This window comes from Neodiprion fabricii, chromosome 1 (genome assembly GCF_021155785.1).
Source record: "Neodiprion fabricii isolate iyNeoFabr1 chromosome 1, iyNeoFabr1.1, whole genome shotgun sequence".
NCBI lineage: Eukaryota > Metazoa > Arthropoda > Insecta > Hymenoptera > Diprionidae > Neodiprion > Neodiprion fabricii.
Window position 1 is genome coordinate 3,752,113 of NC_060239.1, and position 19,867 is coordinate 3,771,979.

Below are 19,867 nucleotides of genomic sequence, written 5' to 3' on the forward strand. Positions count from 1 at the left end.
AAAAATATTATGCGTACGATTAAAATGATCTCACTTGTGTGAAAATGAATTAATAAAATGAAAATCAACAAAAGTTATCTCTACACGTAAATAATTAATTAATATACTAAAATCGAACTGAAATCAATACAAAACTATTCTCCAGTAGCAATTATCTGGTCCAGTATTTGCGTAATATTTACAGATTATTTTCCCATAAAATTCGATTGAATTTTACTGAAATAAGGTAAGTGATAAGGGGAAGGTTGAGTGTGTTTATCATATTGAGGGCCGGCGCTTTCGTTTAAATTGTCCTGCGCGCCCTACTTTCATGGGTAATTGACAGGACCCATCAGTCTTACAAGAGTCTTTACTTCGTCACCATTCAAGTGACCTAAATTTAATTCAGTGAGGGTTGTTTTACACTTTCAGTGTAGTAGTATGTTCAATTGTTTAGAAACTAAGGATATTCCATATTTGTATTTTGTAATAATATTATCATTACTGTTATTATCATTATTCTTATTTTTATAATTATGATTTAGATGTAAAATATATATATACTAACACGGGAATATAATATGATCTACTAATTTCAGCGAGCTGCATTAAAATTTAGATTAAATATAGTTGCTAAATAATTTTTATTTACATGGCTTGTGCCTTTTCAAAATTTAATTCCACTATGCCAACAATAATTAATTAATTATTTCTCATTTAACCAATGTTTTATCAATCAAAGAAGGATTTTACACCGTTTTATTTGTTTTACTTTTTTTTTTTAAATCGACTTTCAACGTATTCTACTAAATTTTTACTAAGACTTTATGTCTAATAATAATAAAATGGGATAGATCATTTGGGTAGCAATGACGAACAATACATATAATTGCATCTTGAATTTATTACTATCATTATTATTATTATTAATATTATTATTATTATTACTACTTTAATAATTAATAGAGCTCATGACGGAGTGAGAGAGAACAAGGCGTACCATTGATTGATAAAACTTTGCAAACTACCTGTATGATTTTACGGAAAATTTTAACACCTGTTAAAGTATATTTCGTTATATTATATCTTTACTATTGAAAATGCATTGCTAACATACTTAGGGTGATGTTAAAATATAATTCGCAGTAAAGTTTTTAATTTCGCTGAGAATAATTGTAGTATAAAAAATTGAACGTGAAGTACCAATTGATAAGCAAATTTAGGCTGTAGCGCAGTGACACAATAATCTTGAAAAAAATTTCAAGCACAGAGAAACTAGACGATTAAACTGTACCCGTGCACATATAATAAAAATATATAAATAACTGCTAATGCGTGTAATTATATATTATATAATATTTATATATATATATATATATTATATGTATGAATACTTAGCAGTTCGGGATAGGGACAAAATCATAGAATTTTCAAAGCTTAAATTTTGTCACTTTACGATTGGTAGGTAGTTTACGATTGGCTTGCCTGTCCACCATTAGACTTTTGACGGAGAAGAGAGATAAGACACTTGGAAGTCAGAGAGCCCAGGCCCCTCACACTCTGGGCTTACTCACCATGACTTGGATTTGTTTTCACACAATCATCTTCAATCGTTAAATAATTAATCGTTATATATTTTATACTATTTACATACGAAATTAACTTGTTATACGATATCTTTCACTTCGGATCAAAATTTATCTAACCAAATATTTTCTAAATCGATCATTTTGGCATAGCTTTGCAATTATCAATGTAGCTAGACTCAGTCCACTACGTTACTGAATAAGAAAGAAGTAAAAATTTTAAGTTTCATTTCGTTATTAATATCCAGTTAATTTAATTTTATGCTTTAGTTTTTTTGTCGGCTTTATCTCTTAGTATTCCTTATTAAGCCTGCCACGATAAATTGTAATATTATGTATAATAATATTAAATGTATAATAATAGGAAAAAATTTTTGAGTATTCGTCTCCAAATCTTAGTAATCTTAGCCCCAGCCCTGAAAAACTATTAGGATTATTATTAGTTTTCAGATATTTCTTTCTTACTGCGACTTTTTCACTCAGATGAAAGACTCAACAGTTATATAACGTTATGGTAATGTTATTTATTGCCGAGTACTAACTACGACCCAACAAGAATTCACTCTCATACTGTATGTACAAATTATAGGATTATCTTGCTGACGTTTCCAGCAATCATATAAAATCACTACAGTCAAAACCATCACTGCACTAAATTTGACCAATTTTTCACCATTCCTACATATTAAGGCACCTCCAACAAATTACTCTGTTGTACAAAACGGATCTATAGGTCCAGCATGTAAGTATCCGTCTAAAAAATCGGCACTATAGTATAGCTACCTTTTTGTAATTGTAATTTGCGGTGTCACTCGAGTGTTTTCGTCGCTTGTAATCACGTTGTATTTGTTTTTTCATATTATTTTTTCTTTTTTCTTATAAAGAGTCGCATTTATCTTCGTACAAGCAATCAAAGATTGGCCGTTTATCAGATTTCCATGCAAACTTTAATCTTCTCAATTCAATTTTTAGTGATTGTATAACACGTTGTGTACGCGATTTGTAAACGTAGAAATAACACAATGATCCTTACACACACACACACACACGCGCGCACGCACACACACAAACACACACACACGCGCACGCACGCACACGCTCGCGCGCACACAAACACACACACACACACACACACACAGTGGCTAAAATTCGATCTGCTCATTAAAGTGTTCCGTTAGTGAAGTACTGGAAATGATCATATAATTTTGTTGACCAAGAACCGATGCTACCTTTAACAAGATCTTCCACATGTCGTCGCAGCTGATCTTCGGTCAAACTCAAGTGAAATCGATTTTTTAATCCCTGTACAGTCGCTGCACCGCTACGGAAACACGGAAGTTGAGAACCTGCCAAGGAAAAAAATATCATAAATAGAACAAGCGCGACGATGAACACAAATATATGTAAATCTCGATCCAGTACAGTTCAGCATAATTACCAGATCTCATAATCTCAACCAGACTGAGAATCTTGTCCATATGTTTGCGAGCTGCGACCAAACCTTGAAGGATAAGGATTTTGAAGTAGTTAAACATGTCCGATCTGTCGCCACCCATGACTTCCACAAACTCGGGAGTGAGCTTGAATGGGGACGTTTCAAAACCAATGTTGCGAGGTGATGCGGAAAGCATGAAGCCAAAGTCAATATGAATAAGATGACCATCGCTGTGTAGAAGAATATTTCCGTTGTGACGATCTTTGACTTGTATCAGATAACTAACAAGACAATATGCGGCACAGCTTTCCACAAAATTTCGTTGGGCCGTGAGGAAGCCTTCCGAGGTACGAGGGCCGAATTCTCGTTCAAAGTACTGCAGCAATGTCAGTTGGCAATGTTTCTTTACTTGATGAACCGAGACTGTGTTCAGAATGGGCTCTATAAAACCGCTATCATCGGATAGACAAAGTATGCTGTAAATATGAAAAAATACAGATGTTAGTTGTAAATTACACAAAATATATATTTTTTTTTAATTGGTTGGAAATTTGAGAAAACATTGAATTGTAATTCAAAATTTCAGTCAAACCTACTTGTATGGTCTGACCCACAATGGGACGTGTTCTTCCTGCCAGATTTTTTGGAGCATGGATAACAATTGTGAGGCAAGAAGTTCTTGCCGAAAATCGTCCCCGTATTTCACTATAACGGCGAGTAGCTGCCAAGACGCAAAGTGACCGTAAGGGCTAGTAGCCCTGATACGTCGCTGCTTCAGATCCCAGGGTTCCTTAAGAGCTGCTGCTGAAGGGTCTTCACGATCATAGTTGAATGTGGAACTTGGGGTAGAAGCCATCTGAGATAAACGCCTTTTTATGTCTCCCGGAATAAAATTTGGTTCGCGACTATCAGACGATTCTTGACTCAGCTGCGATATAGTATCTCTATCCACTGGCTTTCGCAGTTGTAAATACTGAAAGGTGAAAATAAACGTTGCTAAAACTAGGTGGCATATTTTACTAAATCGCTTCTAATCGATTCAAGTGTAATTTAACTTCACCTGTTCTGATATTTCTTCATCCTCCTGACTCCAGCAATCATTGGGATCATCTTCAGTGGAATTGAATGTTGCATTGACGCTCGCCTGAGCAGTTGTGTTGTTTACATCAACTCCAGATTGTCTCAGCGTTGATAAAGTAGATGTTTGAGCTTCTGCAGATGTAATGTTCGAGGAATTCGTAACATTTGTCTGTTCGTCCGCGGTGAGATTTTCCTCGGACTTTGTATGTCTCAGAGAACTGCCCATAATCTTTGGGGGTACTGGTGAAGTATGGATATCTTCGACTTCCAACACTTCAACGTAGATGATATAAGGAGCCTTGAATAAAGTTGATGCTTATTTGTTATTCAATTCACAGAGAGAAAGTTTGATTGTTCATCTTATTATTGCACGGAAATATAAAACGACCTTTCACTTTGCTACATCATTCGAATAGAAAATGTTAAAAATTAGAGGAGACAAACAGCGTTGATGGTACGGACGCAACGTAGATATGGAATAGGATATAACTTGTTAGTAAGTGTCTAAAAGAATAAAATAAAAATAATACAGTGCCTTTCTAAACATAGGCAATCACTCTAGAATATAATAGACTTCTTTTCGATATATAAAAAAGAAATACATCATCTGCTCACCCTGTCCTTGCTGTTTAAAATAGCTGCAGACTGCGATGGCACTCTAACAATGTGATGTGGTACAGAACTGTATAGAGGTATCCACACACGTGCAGGAAGATTCAGGTTAATGGCATTCAACTCTGCAGCCAGTTGTACGATTTTTCCTTCTTTGGTCGGAATAGTGCCGAGTAATTTACCGATCGAGATAAGTGACTGGATAAATTCGTACTCCGGAGCTAGTCGAGGTGCCTACAAATAATTTCGACTTAAATAAATATTCATTTTTCTGTATCATCAATATTACTACATGATAAAGAATCGTTGTGCGTATTGCAAGCTTACACTTGTGTCAATAAAAGGCTGTTAAATCGTGACACTGGAGTAAATGTGAGGTAAAACGATATTAATCGAATCAACTGAATATACTTACGCCACAGAAGCAATCAGTTTTTTGACCACGCAAGTCATTGACTATACCCTGACATGAATCGAAACAGGTACAGCCATTATCGAATGCTCGTCCAGAACTCAGATCTCCCAAGCTCACTTTGTTTATTAACCCTAAAAATGGAGGGTTGTTTTTTTTTTTTTTTTATGAAAACTCAGCTTAGGAGTTCAGTTAATCGCATATTTGTCTACGCGTTTTGAGCTGTAGGAAATATTTTAAACTTACCGGAATGACTGCGACGAAGAGCTTGGAAAAGTCCAGTAGCGTCGGACTGCGATCTTTGATGAGTTTTTTTATTTGGTGAAGTGACAAATTGTATGGATGGCAGTGGCGGCGGTAAAGGAACATGTTGACCAGAAACACGCTGCCGCCGACTGACTTCGTTTTCTTTTGGCCTACAGATTTCAATAAAGTTGAATGACGACAGCTATCGACATCTCCGTACCTAAATTGTTATGCCCAGCGAAAAGTACGCAGATATTATATTTTTCAATGTGAACTCACCTAAGCTCGTCCGACAGAATAAGATTCTTCAATTTTGTTCCGTGAGACTTCTTTTTGGAGGGAAGGTGAGCATCTGAGCTATACGCATCCAGTAGCCACGCACACTTCAACGAGAAGTCTGCTGACCGTCTACACCTATCAAATTCCATAATGTTGATGTTGCAAAACGACAATATTGAACAATTCATATACTTTCAATAAAATATATTTCCTCAAGTATTTACCTATGGACAAGATATGGGTGGATAACTTCTGCAACATCGTGCATTTGTATGTACATTGAAACGAGCTGCGGTAAATAAAAATCCACCTCGTTGTCAGGGAAACTGAACAATTTGTTACCTGGAAATGTAATTAGAACAAATGTTTACTATGGTAAGAAAAGCACAGCACTTATCAATATGAAACGAAATTAACTTAGATGAATTTTTGGGACATCAAAAGTTTCCTACACTTGTTTACTGTTTCGAAATATCAGTGGTTGACATTTAGATTTCTCAGAATTAGCCTATCATAATAAAGTGAAAGTAAAAGTGCCAGTCATAAAGCAAGAACCGCATTATTTATTCAAATCTGCAGAAACTGGTTGGACTGCTCTAAAAAGAAGTAATTTGAAAATTCGTCAAAAATATTACAGTTGAATGATTTGTTGCTGAAAAATATGATTGAAGTTGGAAACATTATTGTAAAGATGGATGTTTAGGAAAAATTGTTACTTTGCAACTTTAGGATTTTCCAGAATTTGGCAAATTAAGCAAAAAATACTCATATGAGTATTCATGAATCCTTCTTCAGAGTCATTCTAAAAATGCAATATGGTCATATTTTTTTCCCAATATTGGGTACATTAATGTTATCAACTCAAGACTCTCATTAAGAAACTATTACGAAGCACAATTCTCTGAAAACTTTATTCCTTCAAAAAATTTTTTCCTTTTTGCTATCTCGCACCTATCCATCTAGCTCTTCTCTTTATGCAGAAAACATTTACAGAGTTGTTTGTTTATGTGGTTACCATAAACAATGTTCAATGAAGATGCTAATGAAATCTCGTTACTACCATTTATTTTAATTAAAACTTCTTTCCAATCATGAATACGTATGCGTTAAATTATAAGTAAAATAACATCGTTTCTCTAATAGAGAGATAAGAACGAAAAAAAGCTATTTTTGATACAGACCGTTTTAAGACCGGTTAAACGTAATCAACAAACAGTGACTCACCCAAGTAGCTCTGCACTCCAGGCTCCTTGGAATTGAAGAGATAAGAAATGGCCATAGACATGTCAAATACTTGGCTCTCAAATAACCTCAGCAAGCATCCTTTAGAAGATTTTGGTTGGGCCAAAGTCTCTTGCCTACAGACTTCAAGCTGTCTCTTGGTCAGTTTAGTCTCTGGTTGACCTGTGCCGCAGCACAAAGTGATCGCAGCATCAGCCAGATCATTTTGCAAAGCGTTGACATGGAGGGTATGTCTGCATACAACTTGACCACTATCATTGTTTTTCACAGAGTCTTTGGAGGAACAATCACCGCAGCATAATTCTTTGGAAGTAAAATCTCCCTGCCGGCGGTCTCTAACATCTTTGGAGTTCAAATTTTTGGGTTCACTGTCGTCAAAACTGTCCGCAACATCGTCGTCCTCCTCCTCTTCCCGACCGTTACAAACTTCTTTAGTTAAACAATCACTAGGCACTAGTTCGACACAAGAATTTGACACAGCACTCATATCCCCATCCACAACGTCGACACTGTCCAAATCACCAGCTTGCGAACGTGCAGAGTCCAAACTCTCTCTACTGTGCAAATGTTCCACGCTGGATTCCCTCGTTGTCGCATTAGCCGTATCGCTGGCACCGCTTTCCGAACCGCACAAAATACCAGAGTCGTCAGATCCAAGACTTGCAAGGTCTTCGCGTTCTCTGTTGTGCCCCTTTATCGATGTAACGACGATCGTCGACGGAGTAGGATTTGCCTCGCATTCGGGACTCGGAGTTACGTCGACTTCTGGAATTCTTTGAAGAGCCGAATCCAGGCTACGATTTCTGTGATGCATCGTTAGTGTAGCCGATGTGGCCTGAGGTACCGGCGGCAAAAGGATTCCCATAGATCTGGATTAAAAGAGAAAATGAAAACATTTAGGTTTCGTCACGCCGACAACCAAACTTCGCTGAAAAACGAAAAAAGCACAAATTTTACCTGAAGTCGAGGCTGAGGTTCCTTTGGTGCGTACTGAGTCTGTTTCGCACGCTAATCGGTGGGTTAGGCCTGCCGTGCACGGGAGGAACATTGTAACCGGTTAATTTTTGCCTCTTGACATGAGCCACAGTCTCCAGGCGGGTCAAACCACCGTTGGATCCAGTTACAGCAGCTATTTCGCTCATGCTAACATATGACGAGCAACGGCTCAGCCAACAGTCATCTAAAGCTCATTTTGCCACTATACCTAGGAAAATAAAGCACAGTTGTTACAAAATTGTCTACAGAGTTTTCTCAGGTATGTCGTCAGTGTCGTTTTGTTTTCTTATCCGCCCTTTGATTTCTGTTTTTAAACTCGACAACATTCGAGACGATAATTTTTCATTTGCTTCAGAAATAATACTTTCAATTGAAATTCTGTTATATTACTATGCTAAGTTCCTTTCATCGTTGTGTATCAATGTTAGATAATTGACACGATAAAAAATAGAAATATTTGTTAATTAAGTTTATCAATAATCACATTAGTTTGGTTAGTTAAGAAATATCACTTGTGCTTCGATAATAATTTAATACAAATGTTATTCTTAATTAACCGATTATTTTTTAACCATCCTGGGTGATAATTGATGGTGGAAAAATTCTCAGGCCACACCTAATGTCATATATTACAAATGTTTTACGAACGTAAGAGTTCCACTGAACTAAAGATCAAAGAATTCGTAACGCTGAAAAACACGATTTGACATTTGTGAACACATACTGGATACATAAAACAGCCACAGATAATTTACAAACTAGCGAGAGTCAAAAGCAAACCGAATGATGGAAAAAATGAATTTTAGGTTCAAAATCAATCATAAACATCAAATAAGTGTTTAACGGGCATTTGAGACATTGTTTTTAATTTTACTCCGTATTGCAGATATGCTCTAACGTTGAAGAACGCGGTAGTGGTAAATCGCGTAGGAAAAATGAGAGAGAGAGGGAGAGAGATAGTCGAAAGATAGTTGTGCGACCATTTGGACGATATACAAATAATCCGGTATATTTACGGACTGCTAGAAAGGATCAAGAAACGAAATTTAACGTTTGGCTGACAAGTGTAGAATGTGAAAGTAACGAGGATACTGGACTAAATCTAGGCTACACGGCATTCCTTGCGTGGTGTTTCGCCTCGGTCTTCCAACATCCCGAAGGCAATGGGTGTGCCGGTGTTGACAATTAAATTCCACCCTACGGAGGTCAGGCAGGCAGGCGAAGGGTTTGGCGTCCCTTGGCAATGCCGTAGTACGCGGAAACCGTAGTATAATACACATACATACACGGTATACACACGTACGCGCGTGCATGCGTACGTATATGTATACTACGGAGGTATAAAATGCCTACCTTGTTTATCGGAAGCAAGGTTGTCCGTCAATCAGGAGAGCATCATCATCCGGAGCGTAGTGATAAAATGCGAAGAGAATGTGTATCCGAACGGAGTAAGAAAGAAATAAAAACCGATATCAAACCCACTCGCTGGATACACAGATACACAAAAACGAAAACGAGACAAGATACGACCGCTGGCGCGATCCTTCCTTTCCAATGGCTGTCTGTCACTACCGTGTTGAATTCACGAACCTATCCCGTGAAAACTCTCGGTAAAAACGATCGACGATACGTGGGACGAATACTCGACTATAAATATTAATACGACACTCCTTATCACTGTCTAACGACAATCGCACTACGAACAATTTACAACGAATACAGGACTAAAAAAAAAAAAAAACAGTGGTAAAATGACGCAGAGAGGAACGAGTTATGCCAACGCGAAAGGCAAGGCGACACACATTCGACTGCCTCTACGTCGGATCCACACACCTCGACGCACGGGTGCCAACTGAACGGGAGCGCAAAGTCCGGGCGGCGGTGTTGTCGGTTCGCGTTAAACCCAGATAACGTCGGAATGCGAAAACGCCACGAGCGTTTCACGAGGTTGGCTTGGGGAGCGCGTGCACTTTGATTGTCATCATTACCGAATAATCGTCCCCGCGTTTCCTTTTATCCGTCAGATTTCTACAAGGCGGTTTGTTTCGCGTCTGGCGGCTCTTCGCCTCTGCCAACCGCGGCGTGGTTCGTTTGTTTTATGCCGCATACGCGTCAGCGTCACTGCGTAGAATTTTCGTCGCAGGTCCGCGTTACGTTGGTAGTAAGGAAAACCCACCGCGCTGGGTGTTTGGATGGGAAAGGTCATACAACCGCGAGTGCAGCTGCACCGAGCGAGAGAACAGCGCGACTGCCGCTGTGAAGTTTCGCCTCTCTTCGTCTCACTTTATTTTCTTCGAATACCTATTTTGCTTTATTTTCAGCGATGAATCGCGGCTCTTAGTTTTCGGTACTCTTTTGTCAAGCGGTTTTCTCAGGATCGCGATCGTGTAGACAACGAAACGAAAAGAATGAAAAAAACGAAACTGGCAATTGACAATAATGTAATTTTTTTTTTTTTTTATTTCTTTTTAAACCAACGACGCGATACGAATCGAGTATATCGGACACAGTTAGCTCGGTTGATTTTATCTCGGCTCGATATCCGTACGATACGCTGTAATACGACGCAAAATCCACGACGTGTGTGCTTCGCCGCTGTATAACTATATAATCTGTACCTATATGTATATATACAATCATCTTTGCGTATCTCTTGCGGTTGCTTCCAGAGATCTCCATCCGCCGAAATGTAAATTGATATTGTACGAATTGAAACAGCTCTTTTCTCCCACCGAGTGTAATTGTTATTATTATTGTTATTTTCAAAGATCCTTGACTTGAGATTTTTTTTTCTTGTTCTTTTTTTTACTCTTTCATTCGAGTTGTAAGACACCCCCCCCCCTCCCCCTCCATCTGACACCGACACGTTTACCCACAAAATAATATGCGAGAATATGTGGAAGAAGACGAAGAAGATGGCAGCTGAATACAATATCGTGCGAGTTTATAGCTGCGTGTATTACAATAGCGTCGTGGCGATGATTACCGGGCAATCCTGCCTTCTCTGCCCATACTTCCTGTAATTTCATACGCTTTCTACCTACCTGCTTCCACGGGTAGAGAGAGAAAGACAGCTCGAGAGAGAATATGTTAAAGCGCTTCACCCCGAGCAGCAATGGCTACAAGTAAACATTCTGTAATGTTCTGTACAATGGCTTATATACTCAAAAGCAATAGACACGGCTACCCGTTGTAACATGTAACATCGTAATCGCAATGTCGCCGACAATGCCGTGCAACGATAAGGATCTGAAAACTAGACGCGACGGGATAAAAAGTGATCAATTCGAATCGAATCTTCCACTTTAATTACACTCCCCCTTACTTCGTTACTTAGGCATGAATTTAATACTATCCATATTCGAAAGTACGCTGCTACGAATGCCTAACTATTAGTTTTAAAAACGTTTCGAGAATTTTCTATCTTTCGGTTATAACGTCGAACGTTCATATATAACTAATAATCTATAGATAATTCTCAAAGAAGTTGAACCAATTGATCGAGTAATAAGCTCAAACGTCACTAAGCCCTTATACCTTGGACTCCGCGGCATCTGCGGGTCTTCTTCGTCCAGGTCAAAGAAATATTATTCCACAACTTTCCAGAGCGGCGAAAGTTACGTGTATATATATACGTATATGTATATGTACGTACGTATGTATACATAATAACACTCAGCACATAAATTACAGCTACGCATACGCGTAATTACGTACCATGAAAGTCTGCCTAAAACAAAGATGCTGTTCTCGGAAGGTTTATTATATACACCCGAAACCGAATGAATTTTCCCTCGCTACCGTATAACCGAACCACCTTTGTGGCATTGGTATACACAGTAGCTTGTAACACAACTTTGCACAAGGCATCGAGAAACACGTTGTGATGTACAATTATCATTCTACTCTCGTTGCGGTAACCGATCGATACAAACATTACCGGAAGAACGATGCCTTGGTTGTAAGTTGTATGCGTGTATTACGATACAGCAATCGTGTTACTAAATAAGAACGAGGATCTTTAACGGTAGCATATACGAAACGGAAACGCGAGTGTAAACTTATGGAGTAAAAGAATTGCTTACGAAGAGGTTGGCGTAAAGAAAAATTCACAATCAAATTCATCCAGCGGACGGCGAATAAAATAGAATAACGATACGGTGTAAAAATCACAAGCTTTAAGTTTTATCTCGATCTTACGTACATGGAGCAATTTATGCTTATCGTTAGTTGCTGCCGAGCGGATAAAAGAAAATATTGAAATACTGTCTGCGGCTTACGATGTCGTTCAGAAATAGTTGCAGACAACGACGAACCTAGAATTCAAATCTTCGAAGTGCGAAACAGCGATGGTCACTAAAAGCTAAAAATAATCGATGCATCGATTAATCCAGTTCAAAAAAAACAATCAAACACGACTCGATTGAATCGGTAAAAATTAAGCTATTAATCGATTAATTCCTATTTTTTTGAAACTGTGCATTTGAGACCAAAATTTCGTAAATTTCAGTACGTATTCTTAATAGCGGAAGTTTTTCTTGATAATTTGTAATTTCATAAAAACTATGGAGGATGCCCGAAATTCTTAAAGCAAAGAAAGTAAAACAATACGCAACACATACGTGGGGTCTTTGCGACTCAACAGTTTTTTCATCTTTTTTCGTTTTACTTCCACAAACTATCCTGCTTCAAGTACGCCGAGTTTAAAATTGTACGTTAAATTCGGTTCTGGAGTCAACCGGACCCAATGTCAGTGACTAAGGTTATTATCATAGAGTTTGAAAGCTTGTACTCGATTAATCGGGATTATTTTTTATCATTCTGAGTGCGAGGTTTCTCAAATAAGATTGTCTGTACGCGTACTTTAGTGCACAGAACTTACGCTAATCAATTTGCTAAACAGCCCGTCGCGTCGATGAATTCTTACACACAATATTGCGTATGAAACATACTCTAAAGTTTATACACCGAGTACAAAAGCGTCTCGTTTCGCACCCGCGATCATAATACAATATCGACTTCACGGCTCAGTTTACACACACGCTGCAGCATTGAGGAATTATTATTACTATCATTATCATCAATTTTTTCTTCTCTCCCTCTCTCTCTCTCTTTAAAGATGTGCGATGCGGGTCCTGCAGTTCGGTAAAACAGTAGCAATTTTACCAGTAAATTGATTCCGCAACGTCGAAACTTTGTCAATTTGCGTACATAACGGAATATGCTCATTGGAGATGATATGCGGGGAAAACGGAAAAACGGGCATGAAAATGCTGAACATCGCGGTAATTATCGCCCATACGGCATCAACGCCTCTGCTTCGTAACGGTAACTCATGGACATCGAATTATCGCCCCGTATACATACTTTGTTTCGCCTAGGTCGCGGCCCTGGGTTTTCACACCTCTCGTCTCGAGTTTTCTTCGTCTAATTCTACCTGCCTGTATAGCTCAGATACACACGAGTACCTTGTACCGCGTCACGCGCCGCCCTCGTGCAGGACGGTATAAGACAACGCTATTAACACGATCCTCGTACACACGTACACACACATGCGTAAGTACGGTAGCTGAAAGAGAAGCCGAGAGTCCATTTAGTCTGGAATGTCGACACCACGTGGTCTGCGCGATGATCGTTTGACAGGGACAAAGTTCGGGGATATTATTCGTCTCCTCCTCCTCCACGTTCATAATAGCCCCTATTTTTAGTCAGTGGATTAAAATCGGGGGTAGACCTCCGAGTCGTACACGCATAACCGGGGGATAGATGGACGGACGGACGGATGGATGGATGCAGATGTTTGTAGAGCTAAAAGTAGCCGATGAAGAGTCGACCGAGAGGGGAAGGGAGAAAAGTATGGTGCAGACGCGGAGAGGGGCGCGTATATTCACTCTTCGTTCGTTCGTTCCCGCCCCCTTGATAACGCGAGGAATCTACCCACACCGTAAAGCCACTCCGCGTGTCAGAGTGCGTGATGAGCTTTTACACGCGACGCGAAAGACGGCTAGAATAGAAGCCGAAGGGTAAGGGAGAGAAATGGGATTCCCGTACGGGGAGTCACGTCACGTCGCCGGAAGTCGACGATGACGAGAAGTTGCGGCCGCTGATTGTATACAGGATGATCCTCCAGGCCGATACACCCGTTCGGAACTGACCGGATCCCGAGTCTGCTTCTTCCTCTTTCTCCCGCCTCGAAGCAAGGTTGTAGTATCTACCAAGTCAAGTAAGTTCATACCAGTTAACGACGCGTTCAGACCCGAGTATCGAATCCTTAAAAATCCTTCCAAAATTATAAATTTGAACGTATTTCTCAACGACTAAAACCAATTGCCAGAGCCTTAGACACTGCAAATTTAATTTCTTGCTAATTTTATAACCAAGGATCGATCAAACGGGTACAACCGAAAAGGGTCAATAACTGGTACGCTTACCTTAGTTCTGAACTTCCGACAGGGTTCAAAGGTCGCGATTTATACGCGGGTCGTCAACTTTAATTGGGGTTAGACCCCATTGGGGTGTTTACAAGTTCCGAAACGTTGATCAAACTTTTGTCACCTATCGGCACAAGGGGACAAAACTGGGGTGTTTGTCGGTTGGTTGAGATAATCGATCTAACAGCGACGAGTCGGTAAAACTTGACGGAATTTTTCGGGAATCCGTAAACACGTAAGTTAGAGATTATCTTCATCTTCCTTACCAAGAAGTAGTTGTGCATGTTCGATACGTAGCGTACGTTAACATAGCTCTGTGTTGGTTTGAAGAAAACTTTCCTTCAATGGATCGATACGGTATATATAAGCGTTATAACACCATTATCACCGCTACGCGTATAACAAGTTTGTCGAAGAGAAAATCAGTCTTTACAGTTAATCGGGAATAAAAGTACCTACACATATTGTAAAGGAAAATCGTGCAGATTATGTACACACACACACACACACACACACACACTTGACTCACAGTCGCGAACTTTCTTTAGAGTTAAACACATATTTACTGATATATTGGGCATTCCTGAAAAACTTTCAAACAAATTTTCACATTATTTTCAATCACTCGTCTTTACCATATGCTTTTCGTAAATCCAACTCGAAAAGGCCCAAGTTGGTTTTTACGAAAAAAGAAAAAAAAGAAACATTTCGTTTCGAAAATGAAACGTGTTTACGCAAGGTTCAGAGTGAGTCCTCATTTTTTTTTCAAATCGCTTGTTTCTACGTCTCTGCCGGTTAATAATCCGTTATAATATGTACCGCATCTCCGATTTGATTACTGATTGTATTTATTGCTTCTCTGGTGCTAGAATACACTCTCGATTTTCTTTTTTCTTGCAAAATTTTACAATAAATTTTCAACAGGTATGAAAATATAAAAAAACGAGGTCCACCCTGAATCTCTCGTGAAATTCTTACATTCTGGAAAGCAAATATTTTCTCTTTCTTCTTTCATAAAAATGATCCTGGGTTATTTTTGAGATGAGTTTAAAGAATCATAGAGCGAAGTCGAAAGTTTGAAAAAAAAAAATAAATACAAATTTTTCTAAATTCCTTGTAGGAAAAATCATTGGTGAAATTAAAAAATGTCGTCCTTTCAATAGTTTACCGAGTCGGCGTACGCGGAATGCCCCATACGTAACGAGTGGGATATTTCTTTCTTTTTTTTTCACATTTTTCATATTTTTTTTTTCCCAAGCCAACAACATCACGCCGCGTGGTCCGAATCGTGGAGAGTCTGCCTCTCTGCATCCACGCCGACCATATGGCGTATGGTCCCTTGTTGCAGGGCGTATGGTTGTCCGGAGGGCCGGTAGATCGGATCCAGTGTGCGAGCAAGTCACGCACGTCCTGTGCGTTAATGCGTCCATGAGTCAGTGGATAGAGGGTTTTACAGCTTTTTTTATTACAAGGAAAGGAGACTACAAGCGAGGCCTCCTCTCCTCGTTGCTGCTGCTGCTGCTGCTGCTGCTGCTTTTACACCGCGGGATCCACGCACCAATTTATATCACGAAAGCGAGGAAAGGAAAGGAAAGGAAAGCCACGCAGCCCTGCGGCAGGAAACTCGCAGGGAACGTTTAGGGTGCGGTCGTCGTCGGTACGAGTGACGATTCGTTTCGATCGTCACGATATTTCGATTTCACCTTCTACCGTCGCAGCCTTGTAGCTGTATGCCCCGAGTTTAGGGCGTGTAAAGTGAGGAATGACTAGGCGAAAACCTTCGATTCCCCCTCGTCTATTTCGGTAATAAAGAACTTGTACGTTGATAAAGCCGACCGAGCGGGGCTTTCTTTGCATCGAATTCAGTGGGTCGAAATTTCGAGAACAGGACACGAGATATTATCATAACGTGCGTCTAAAGCTAATGAAACGGCCTGTGATTTAGTCTAATCATTTGAATATAGTCCAACAAATAATTATACTATATACATATTCTCGAAAAAGATGCATGTCAAGTGAAAGATGACGGTCGTTTCATTTTCGCATATTTTTTTTTTTGTCAAAATATTTTTCTCGTTCTACCATTACTTTGAATTCACCTGCAACAAGTATGCGTAATATAATAATGCGTGAAAAAAGAGAAGAAAAAAAAAGTAAAAAATATGTAGGATTAAACCGATATCGACTCGGTGGGTTAAATATGGTTATATATATCACGTATATTTCCTCCGAAGCACCGTACAGATTTGCAGTACTTTTAGTCAGAGGTCGTGAGCTGCAGTCATCGGAAGGGTGCGGCTGAGGAACGGCGTATTCTTTTTTTTCCCCCTTCTTTCTCTATCTCTTCCATACCGGGGTCAATTGTACCGACAACGTGTAGGAGGAGTTTCCCCCGTCAATTTCCGGGGACTGACAATGATAACAGAAACGTTTGCTAAATCTGTCCTTTTGCCTCTAGCGGTATCCACACACACACACACACACAGAGCTCGTGCATACATTGGCGCGGGTAAATATAGACCATTTGTTCTCTAGCCTCGATGATTAAACGCCGAAGTCCCCGGACCGTGAGTGGAGGAAGCGGTCGCCGGACGTCAATGGTCATGGGACTGACTACCGTGCATGATCCAAGTTGCGAAGAAGATCGACGCCGTTCGTAAAACGCGAGGCCCAATGTAATTTGAATACAAAGGTTAGCCAACAACGTTTCTCGATATACATAAAAGATATACTTAACCGCGTCAGAGTAAGGCTAACTCGAACAAAGATCTAGACACGAAAGCTAGCCAAACGACGAGAAGAAGCGGTGCTTACATTAGGATGTGCGCCAATTAGATTCCCTTTAATTGTACAAAGACGCGTCTATCGTCCAACTACATGCATCGCACACCGTGGGAAAGCGTCAGTGGCGGTAAAACAATGCGTCTTGTGATATTATGCTCCCCTCCGCCCCTCCTTCGCCGACTTTTCTACGTTACAAAAGTGCAGTGCGCAACGTCGAGCCGAGGAGTCTGTTTTTCAAGCCGTAACAGGAAAGGAGAAGAAAGAACGATGGAACAGAGTTGAGAAATAGAAACGAAACTTCGACCGCAACACAGTTTGAAATATCAGCTGCGCTCCTCTTATCTCGCAGCGCGACGCTTACGCGATGAAAGACTAAGTTATACCATATATGCGTAAATTGACACGAGTTCTTTGCGGGTAATTTCCGATCTTGGTTACGTTGCGTTACACGTTAAGCGTTGTGTTTGCGAAAAATGTCAGGAAGCGATTGTATAACGTCAACGCTGCTGCACTACGCGATACGCGGAACATCGTCGTACAACTCGATCTGCGTTGGAATCCGAACGACGTTACAAAGTCGTAAAGAACGTCCCGCTTCTTACGGCATTGCGATTTTATAATAAAGAATTACTTATCAGCTTCCGTATAGTGAGCTCCCTAGAATTTAAACTTCGCCTGGAAGCCCGTCGTCGGATCTTCTAAAATTCTGAAGTCAGACAACGAAGTCGTTCCAATAAACTATTCCGATACCCGATACGTTTTCCCGGGACTCGTTTCAACCCAACTTTTTAATAACGAACTCATATATTTCATGCAAATTGGTTAAAATTTAGACATTAGACGTTTGCATTGTAAGCCAAAATAGTATAATTTTTCTTTCGGTTCAATTTTGCTTAAACTCAATTACCAAATATATCGATAAACGGACCAATTTTAAGAAACTAACGAAGATTAGAATTGGCCATTCGTTCGAAACGTGAAGGTAGAAACGTTGACCTGGGAGTATTCGCTATTTTTAGTACTTGTTTATATTTTTTACAAATTTTACATACTGCTCAACATCGATTAATCAATTTTTAAAATTCCTCCAAAAACTTATACCCTTTTCACACCGATTACCCCCTCAATTGTCTCACGTAGAATAATTTCCTGCATTTCAAAGAATCGTACGCATAGTGAGGAAGAAAATAAAATAAAAAAAAAAATCCTTATCATGTCGAAGTTATTGGTAACATTATCGTAACGATTCGTGCTGTGAAAAAACCGTCGTTTCACAATTTTAGAATCGTCTGAAATTCATTAAACCGTAACGAAACAAAACGCATTCTCATTCCAAAATCTGAGTTCCGTAAAAACCATTCCAAAATTAAAAAAATATCGATTTTTTCTCCTCAACGTTTCGCTACGATAACGTGACCAGCTTCAACCTCATGATTCCCCGACTTTTTCCCAATGAAAATTCCCCGTCAATTCCGTGTTATCCAGATTTCCCCGACAGCCAGACACCCTGTATATCGACAAGTCAATTGTTAATAACTGCGCAAGTTAGGCTCTTTAACTATACAAATATACCTATTTTATTTAGGGTATTGGGATGTGTCAAACACAGAGAGCGATCGAGCTAGATTTGTAAATAACAAACAAGCCGCGGACCGCAGAATCCGGCATGCGTGGATCGGCACAGTTTTCAATTAAACCTGCCCACCGATGCGTGGCGACCAGCTTGCAGCGATACGTTGCATATAAAATACACAAATGGTAGAAATCTGCACAGCACGCGTTCGAACCGATGATTTGCAACGCGGGATTGAAAACCACGTGTACAACCATGCTGGAAAATATTGATTTCGCAAGCAATCAGTGCGGTGTAGGTATACCTAATGACCCATCGTTGGTTATTTGTGGATATACATATATTGTTGATACTTATGGAGAGTCGCATATGCAGCCTGGAGTGAATAACAAAATCCTTTTTCAGCCGGCTGGTATTCGCCTCGCGAATACTCTGTCATGCGTAATACGTACCCTGACCACAAAGTTAATTGACGAACAAATAGCGTTGTTAGATGCTCGCTGCGCGCCAATTCCTTCTCTGATTATATACACGTTATGTTATACGCGCTTATAATTTAACCACGAGTAAAGAGACGTTGCGAGGTTAAACTGAACTTAAGAACTTGGCGGTTCTTACGAATCATTTGCAGGCGCGAAAGAAGGTCTTGGATTTGGAAGATAATGAAAATTCAAATCACGACGATGCAAAGTTCGGAAAGTAAAAATATCGATAATCGAAAACAAAGAAGGATCAAGGTCGTGACAAAAATTGACAGAACCGAAAACCTTTGATAATTCAAAATTGCGATGTTTCAGATTTTCAAATTTTCGCGTTCTCGCATTTTCGAAAGTGCGAAACTTTGACGTTTCACATAAAACATGCAAAGTTCAACGAGCCGTATTGCTACGCTATATTACATACAATTAAAGTTAACGAATTTCAATAAAAAATAATTCCCTCCCCAAGCAAACATCGTACAGGTATAATAAATGCAGCGATTATACCAACGTCATCGAAAGTCGCTGCGTATGTCATTATTACAGGAATATATAGGATTGGAACACCGGACTCACAATCAGCTGTTGCGCTTTCCTCGAATTGAAAAACAAAGAACCTGTAGACTAATAGCTAATTTTTTTATCTAATTATAAGACCGATCAGCTTGACTAACGCTTGCCACGATTGTAGTTTGGTACATAGAGTAACGTCCACACGTACAGCGTTCAGAGT

General features: G+C 39.5%; 1 protein-coding gene across 1 annotated transcript; it reads right to left on the reverse strand.

Moving 5' to 3' along the window:
• Nucleotides 1–865: 865 nt before the first annotated feature.
• On the reverse strand, nt 866–9,711 carry LOC124174333 (phosphatidylinositol 4-kinase beta). The gene is made up of 12 exons (XM_046553374.1): nt 9,221–9,711; nt 7,829–8,075; nt 6,854–7,740; nt 5,854–5,971; nt 5,630–5,764; nt 5,351–5,520; nt 5,108–5,238; nt 4,696–4,926; nt 4,061–4,378; nt 3,597–3,973; nt 3,004–3,476; nt 866–2,911 (listed from the first exon to the last, which is right to left on the reverse strand). Exons 2-12 carry the CDS (start codon nt 8,011–8,013, stop codon nt 2,727–2,729), a joined length of 3,210 nt encoding a protein of 1,069 aa, XP_046409330.1. The 5' UTR covers nt 8,014–8,075; nt 9,221–9,711; the 3' UTR covers nt 866–2,726.
• Nucleotides 9,712–19,867: the final 10,156 nt, after the last annotated feature.